This window comes from Phoenix dactylifera, chromosome 7, assembly GCF_051530095.1.
Source record: "Phoenix dactylifera cultivar Ajwa chromosome 7, Ajwa_hap1_PhDact_Kaust_v1.1, whole genome shotgun sequence".
Lineage (NCBI taxonomy): Eukaryota > Viridiplantae > Streptophyta > Magnoliopsida > Arecales > Arecaceae > Phoenix > Phoenix dactylifera.
This window is the reverse complement of record NC_143196.1, coordinates 29,965,101-29,973,435: the sequence shown is the minus strand read 5'-3', so window position 1 is coordinate 29,973,435 and position 8,335 is coordinate 29,965,101. Positions and strand designations below refer to the sequence as shown.

Here is an 8,335-nt window from a genome sequence, read left to right as displayed (position 1 = left end):
GACACTGGCTAAAAACAATCATCTGATTGATATGCTCTTCTGACAATGACTCATAAATAAACTTCTAATTTTCAATGATGTCACTGGTTTGCTAGGATGGACATTGACTTGGAAATACAAAAATATGGAGAAGTAGCACATGTTGAAGCTAGGTTCTCATCAAAATTATGTGTGTATAAGGAAGCTTCCTTGGAAAATTTTTAATGGATTTTACTGTAGAATTCCAAAAGCACCCATCTTTGAACAGATTATCAGCTCAGTGGGAGAGAGCTTGGTAAGAGAAAAAGACACCAAGGACAGCTAGGGAATAGTTGATGGTGAGATTTTTGAATCTTGTGTCCCAACCGTGTGGCCTCGATGAGATTGTGGAGGTCCATGAACAAAGAGATTGGAGGAACCTTGCAGGGTACTTCCTCTTTGCAACTTGTCTAACCCTTCGTATAGGATATGTTGCAATTGTAGAACAGACCTTCTTCGATTCAAACCTGATCTCAAAAGGATCTAGGGTTAAATTTGAATAAGAGGATGTCCTTCTAATTAAAGAGTACAATAATTAGAGAGGATATAGGGTAGGGTTAAATTTGAACAAGAGTATGTCCTTCCAATTAAAGAGTACAATAATTAGAGAGGATATAGGGTAGGGTTAGATTTGGATAAGAGGATGTCCTTCCAATTAAAGAGTACAATAATTAGAGAGGATATAAGGTTTTGATATATTAATCATAAAACCTCATTCAATGAAAGATGATGCGATTGTTGCTAAACCTATATTAATGCCCAACTCAAGTCGCTACCATTTTTTTCTCTCCCCTTGGTCAAGGTATTTGAATATAAAGTCAAAATAAAACTATTTTTTATAACTAGGTTAAGAGAAAGTTTAGCCAAATCCTACATGGGTGTAGGCTTAAACAAAAGCCGCTAATATCGAAGAGCTAGTGATTTTACCAAGCCCATAAGTTGGCACCCTCAAAAATAATTATAACTATTACTTGTGCTAGAGATTTGAAGTAATACTATTATTTCAATAAGATGAACAGTGACATCAAATAATTTTTGTTATTTTATTAATAAGTTGACCTTATTGTAAAGGTTGTTTTGTCAAACCTTGAAATAGGATATCTCCATGCTTACTCATGAAGCAAAGAAATGAAGGAAAGAGAAGCAACATCTAGGATTTCCAAATTAGAAATGATGTCTTCAAATTAGAAAAATGAAGATCTATAGAATAAAGTTATACAGTAAAATATTTAGATAATACAAAAAATAAAATTGATGAAATAGTTGCATTTATAAATTAATGACTAAAGGAATTGGTACTCATATCAAAAATTCATAAAAAAATAATAAAGTTAAAAGAGAAAGGAGACAGCAATAGGAATTTGAACTAAAGTAATATTAAGAAAGTAAGATCTTTTCTTTTGAGAGAGACAATGATTGAAACCACCACACATTCATTAAGGTATAGAAACAAAATTATAGAAGAGAGAAGACTCCGAATAGAGGTAGCGGAAGAGAAGGGTCAGAAAGAAGGGACGAGGAAAGAAAAAAAAGGAACCTGGAGTTCAGAAAAAAATAGCCAGCCTTTCTACATGATTTGCATAGAATCTTTAGAAACAAAGCATTGCGCAGAATCCAAGAGATTAGAAATTGTAGCTATATATGATTGAACAGATGTCGAACTCATTGCAACCTTAACATCAAAAGTTGCAGGTCCGAGAAAATTAACCTAACAGGTCGCAGGTCCGAGCCACTAAATGCATAACCAATATCAAACGAGTAATTTTGATAGTGCAAGCGTGCAATAGGATTATTATTTAGAACATAATCCAAACCCGAAGCCTTTATTTCTAAACACAATATGCAATAACCCAATTTGGGATTATGCGGAAAAAAATAAAATAAAATTGGAGTCGCACGCGAGACTTCTAAACCCATTGATGACGGCTTTACGATGCCAATCACGAAGGATATTGTTAAAAAAATCGAATACTATAAAATATTTTTTTTATTATATTTTTTTAAAAAAATTGCAACAGTTTATTAGCATTCACCAATACCATGAGGTCAATGTGGGATAGTTTCGTATGTGCCTAATTATTCTAAAAAAATTTGATGGCTAAGAGAGATGGAATTATTTGATGTATTTTGAAATTTATTATTTTTTAAAGTTTTTTTGGGATGTATTCGTATTCAAGACATCTGCTTCAAGGAAAAAAAAAAAAAAGGGTGGCCGGCCGAGGCCGTCGAAAAATATCAGGCAATAAAAAAATAAAAAATAAGGAAAAAGGAAAAGTAGAGGTAAATGGCCGCCGGAATCGTCAACGAGGCTTCTTATTCTTCTCAGCAACCGGCCGACTTCAGCGACTCGGTCCCCTCTCCATCCCTCCCCAATAAGAAGACGACTCTCCGCGAGTCCTGGCGACATCCAAAGCCAACGGCGGAGAAGTAGTATAAGGAAGAAGCCCCTTCATCGTCCAATATTTGGCTTCTTTTCTGGATAAATTTCTTCGAGAGAGGTTAGTGTATTGAAACTGTTAAATCCTGTAGATGGATTCTTTTTCTATTTCCTCTAGAAAAAATAAGTCTAGAGTCCTCTGTTTCTGTTGGATTTCTTCTTCTTTTCCTGTTTAATTTCTTTTGCTTCTTAGATTGGAGCTTTGCTGATATTCAAATAACCGATGCAATATATTGTTGCATATTTTTTAAAAAAAGTGTTATTTTTTTTTCTTTTTTGTTTCTTTCAGAAGTAGTTCTATTTTCCTTCTTTTGTTTCTTTTTCTTCTTATTTTTTTTGGAGTGGGGAAGGAGGAAGTGAAATACTTCCCCCGGACCCCCAGCATTTATTAATTATGGTTTGTATTTGCTTCTTTTGTTTCATTAGTTGGGTCTTTATTCGTCTTGGTTTTTATGAATTACTGGAGTATCAGAAATCACTTCTACCTTATATTTCTGTTTCTTCTAGGAAATTATTCCAGTTTGGATCATGTCCTAGAATTTTGCAATTTGAGCCTCCAGAAACCAGAATTTATGAAAAGGAATGAGTAGAATCAGACAGATGTAGTCTCAGCTAGGTCTGTAGAGATTTCCTGCTTCTCAGATTGAACTCTTCGTGTTGCTTTGAAGTGAAAAGTGGTTCTTTTGGGTGCCTTTAATGATATAGATTTTTAGTAATATCTGTTTTAACTGGTGTTTTGGCTTCCAAGTTCTCTATCAGCAGATTATTTCTTGGATATTTTCTGGGTAAGCTCTTTTTTTTTTTCTTCCTTCATCTTTTTTTTTTTGGTACAACGGCGGCTCACATGTAACTTCAGTTTGAAATTATGGCTGTCCTATTGCAGAATGTTTTAAGCTTAAAAATGATCGAATCATTAAGTGATTAAAACTTTAACAACTAATGGATGCATAACTTGAGTTTTTCTTTTTCCTTCGTAATAATGAAGTGAAATTCTGAGATCCCTATTTTCCTAGTGATTGTCTTTGCCTGATCAGTTCCTGCAAACTTGCAGTTCAAATTTGTTTCTTTCTCCATATGCCTTCTCTTTTCTGTTACTTAAGATTGTGCTCTCAGGTTTTCTTTTCTTCAGAAGTTAAAGGCGTGCACCAGCCAAGCCTGACCTACAGTTCTCAGCATTTCAATTGTTTACAAGATACGCCATGGCTTTTGCCGTGTCGGATGAGTTGCTGGGAACCTTCGTGCCGGTCGCTGTCTACTGGATTTACTCGGGAATATATATGCTGCTGGGTGGTTTGGAGAATTACCGGTTACATCCAAAGGGCGAGGAGGATGTGAAGAACATTGTCTCTAAAGGAACAGTTGTTCAAGGGGTACTAGTTCAGCAGACATTTCAAATTGCTGTCTCCCTGCTTCTGTTCATGGTATGAGAAACCAATATCACTTTCTTTTACATTCAGATAGTAGGATAAAATATAAATATGAATGCAAGAAGTATACTAGCTGACGTCCTCTGAGAATTGCATTGTCTTTCAGTGTTGGAAATAATGCTTGGCTCAGATGGATCTACTTATATTGGGTTTTATTTGATATTTTCTCCATCTCTGATCTTTCCAATCAGAGAGGAAAAAGATGAGCCTCCCAATCACAACCCTGTAGCGTACTCTGATTCATTTGCCTATAAATTAATTTCCATGCATTATGAGTGACAAACAAACAACTGAAAACTCATTAGCCTTTAATCATATTATGATCGATTCGTAGTTTATGTTGTTTGTGTTAATGCTGAAGCTTTGTGTGACAACAAATTATGCATTTGGATTTCCTCATGAATCAATTCACCAAACATCCTTTATTACCATACATATGCTTTGGTTGCTTGTAATAACATAACTTTATCTCTACTATTATAAATGCAAGTACTCAACCGCTCCACTCCTGAGAGGCTTCACTTCTCGGATATTTCCCTTCACAGCCAATGTGCAGTTTGGACTCTTAATCCTACAGCTGTCGAGTTTAAGAGACGTCTTTCCCTCTCTCTATTAGGAATATATTTGTTTTGCCTCTGACATAATAAATCCTAATGTAGAATTTTGCACACCAGTCTTTCAGGACTTTTTCTGATTACATGCATCAATGACTGTCTACATAAAAATAAACATTTTTTTTTGAATTCTAAGAGTAGGAAATCATCATTAGACAGTCGTCCATCTGAACTAATGTTCCCAGGAGCCAACAGCAGAAATTAGTGCTATGCACTTCTAGGAGCATATATCCATAAACATTACCCTTTTCCCATCTAGTTAGGGTCATCTTAACCTTTTGAAAACAGATAGTGAACTCACCTTAGGGCTGCTTTTTTTATAAAATTTCTTTTTTTGTCAAAAAACTTTCTATTTTGTTATTTGTATTTCATTTTCATAGGGAATTGGTAATACTGTATTATATTTTTCTCTTGTAGCCTGATATCAATAGAAGTGTTCCAATGAGATGAGAAACTAAAGCTCTTTGATGGCCCAATAATTCATCGATCCCCTCATACTTTCTTGTCTCTTTTCTCTATAAGTGGATCATTGTCTGTAACTTTTTTTCAAGAACTAAGTATTTCATCTAAACCTACCAAATTTCGGATGTAAAACATAACATATTCAACTGAGTTTATTTCATTATATGCAGGTCGTAAGCGATGACAGTGGGGTCACACCGCCACAGCCTTCTCCCCTTGTGATAGTGGTGCAGTTCATCGTCGCAATGGTGGTTATGGATACATGGCAGTATTTCATGCACAGATACATGCACTTGAACAAGTTCTTATACAAGCACATCCATTCCAAGCACCACAGTCTTGTTGTCCCCTATGCCTTTGGAGCTCTCTACAACCACCCCCTTGAGGGTCTGATACTAGATACAATTGGTGGCGCCCTGTCTTTCCTTGTCTCTGGCATGACACCCCGGACTGCCATCTCCTTCTTCTCTTTTGCCACCATCAAGACTGTGGATGACCACTGTGGGTTATGGCTTCCAGGGAACCTGTTCCATGTGTTCTTTAATAACAACAGCGCTTATCATGACATCCACCACCAGCTCTATGGCAACAAATACAACTTCTCCCAGCCCTTCTTTGTTATATGGGACAAAATTCTTGGAACCCACATGCCTTACTCTCTTGTGGAGAGAAAAGAAGGGGGATTTGAGGCGCGGCCAATCAAAAAGGATTAAGATTTCGCTGCTATCATCTCTAAGTTGTCTATCACGCCGCATTTTTTAAATGAAAGCCTCATCACCTAGCTGCTTCATTTCTCCAATAGTTAATCATAGAATCTTTTTGGAGAAATTAAGCATAGATTATATACCTCACCTTTTGTTCATAGTTTTGAAGTGAAAGCCAGAGGATAGTGTCCATTAATGTAGTCTCCATGTTTGTACAAAATTATTGATTACTCCTAAATAAGACTTTGTATCATTTACTTATTATTATTATATTTTGGCCCGTTTAGTCTTTTGCTGATGATGCATCCCATTCAGAGTTCAATAAGTAACAAAATCTGAGATTTATAATGTCAATATGTCACAAATTTCCCTTATATTTGTGAAAGAAACCATGCTAACAGGAAAGGACATGGTTTATGTGATGAAAGCCAGTATTATATCCATAAGATCCGGCAGCAGGTAAACTATGTTTGCAAGAACTAAGAAGAAAATAACTATAACATGGAGGACTCTTTTATCCCACAATGCTAAGAGGATTATGAAAAGATAATACAAAGATGAGCATTAATTCAAGCAGGGCAGAATATAATCATGATGCTCAACTCTTAACTTAATCATCTAAGATGATGATAAGTGATTCAGCTTGACAGCCATAGACAGTATGCAGTTTAGTAAATTGGAGAGCTTAAAGGCTAAGGCCTCATCAAAGAGTGGTTAGTAGGTTGGATGCAAACATATTGAAAATTATGGTGGCAATAGGTTTAACTGGGAGTCTCCACCCTTTTCCTTGTGTTGGAACCGCAATCTTTCATGACTTTGTTATCCCTTTCCTGCTTCTCTTGTGCTTGATATTTTGCTTTAATGACTGTTGCTGCTGTGAATGAAAGCTCCATAGGCAGGGTGGTATGGGCAGACTGCTTTCAGTGCCCTGTAGCTCTCCTGTTGTTTCCTCTGTTTTACTTACCCTTTCTTTGTATCATCTCTAATATTTCTGATATATTCCTAATGATTGGTGGTGGCTTGTCAAATTGCAAAATCTGCTATATTTGAGATGGCAAGAGCTCAAACTTGTATTGCAAACCCAACCACCCCCAAAACCACCCAAAATAATAATATAATAAAAAATAAAAAAATCCTTTTTCTTATTAGGTGCACCTTTGTCCAGCTTAAAATACTTCTTTTTCACTCTTTTTTATGTCTCTGTATGGCTTTTTACATGTGTGCATGCACACAAACACATATCTTCAAATATATGGAGGAATATTTCTATAAAAAAAATATATAGAGTCATAAACTACACATGGCATCTGTCAGGTTCAAACCCAAATTACAAAGCTCCCTCTCTCTCTTTCTTTCTTCTTTTTTTCTTTCTTTTTTTCAACTTTCTCATGCTAGTGCAATCCAAGAAATCCCTTGAATCATAATGTATCATTTTAGCAGCAAATCAAACATGTGAACCATGCATATCAGTAGGACCACTTAACATTTTTCAGTGGAATAGTACTATGAATGATTGATCATGGCAATGATGGGATTCTTATGAGTGCTGTTATGAAGTGCCATGCACTATATTTGCCAAGATTTTTTAATACTAGCACTATAAAAAAAACCTGGCATATGCGTCAGCCCATTTAGTCGGCATCGCCACTGCCGGGTGCAGACCGTTGTAGACAGGCTAAAAACGATCATCTGATTGATATGCTCTTCTGATAATGATTCATAAACAAACTTCTGACTTTCAATGATGGATCACTGGTTTGTTAGGATGGACATTGACTTGGAAATACAAGAATATGGAGAAGTAGCACATGTTGATGCTAGATTCTCATCAAAATTATGTGTGTATAAGGAAGCTTCCTTTTAAAAATTTTAATGGATTTTACTGTAGAATTCCAAAAGCAGCTATCTTTGAACCGATAAGCTCAGTGGGAGAGATCTTGGTAAGACAAAAAGACATCAAGGACAGCTCGGAAATAGTTGATGGTGAGAATTTTGAATAAGGAGATTGGAGGAACTTTGCAGGTACTTCTTCTTTGCAACTTGTCTAACCCTTCTTACAGGACACGTTGCAATTGTAGAACAGTCCTTCTTCGATTCAAACCCGATCTCAAAAGGTTCTAGAGTTAAATTTGGATATAAGGATGTCCTTCCAATTAAATAGTATAATAATTAAAGAGGATCTAAGGGTTTTGAGATATTAATCATAAAACCTCCATCAATGAAAGATGATGTGATTGTTGCTAAACCTATATTGTTGCTAACCCTTTATTTTTTTTTCAGTATATTTTTTTCATGGAATTTCAACATATATATATATTTTTAATTTTACACCCTTGCCACGTTAGCATTACATTGATTATGCCATGAAAAGATTGTTCCATGGCTTTTTTACTTCAAGTTAATAAATAAATTACAAATATGCTGAGGCACACGCTCCCAACAGTTCATGTTCGACGTTGGCTTAGCACCTGGCGATTGGTTAACCTTGAAACAATTTAATATTAAATACATGAAATGATTAATTTGGTGATGGAATGATTTAGATCATAGTCAACAGAGAGAGACTCAGTGGGTTAGCGGGGAGAAAATGTTTAATTCCCATGTTTCTGAAAGGTAGTTTTCATTTTTTAAGTCAGGCTTTTTATGTTCTAGTTATTTAAGCACATTTACTAG

General features: G+C 35.6%; 1 protein-coding gene across 2 annotated transcripts; it reads left to right on the top strand.

Annotated features, from left to right (window-relative positions):
• Positions 1 to 2,224: 2,224 nt before the first annotated feature.
• LOC120107336 (sphinganine C4-monooxygenase 2-like) lies at positions 2,225 to 5,954 on the top strand. Of its 2 annotated transcripts, none has more exons than XM_039120574.3 (3): positions 2,225 to 2,516; positions 3,569 to 3,876; positions 5,129 to 5,954. In XM_039120574.3, exons 2-3 carry the CDS (start codon positions 3,655 to 3,657, stop codon positions 5,669 to 5,671), a joined length of 765 nt encoding a protein of 254 aa, XP_038976502.3. In that variant the 5' UTR covers positions 2,225 to 2,516; positions 3,569 to 3,654; the 3' UTR covers positions 5,672 to 5,954. The 2 variants fall into 2 exon arrangements, with proteins under 2 accessions (XP_038976502.3, XP_038976503.3); XM_039120575.3 differs by having other exon boundaries at positions 2,324 to 2,516; positions 3,585 to 3,876.
• The last annotated feature ends 2,381 nt before the right edge of the window (positions 5,955 to 8,335 follow it).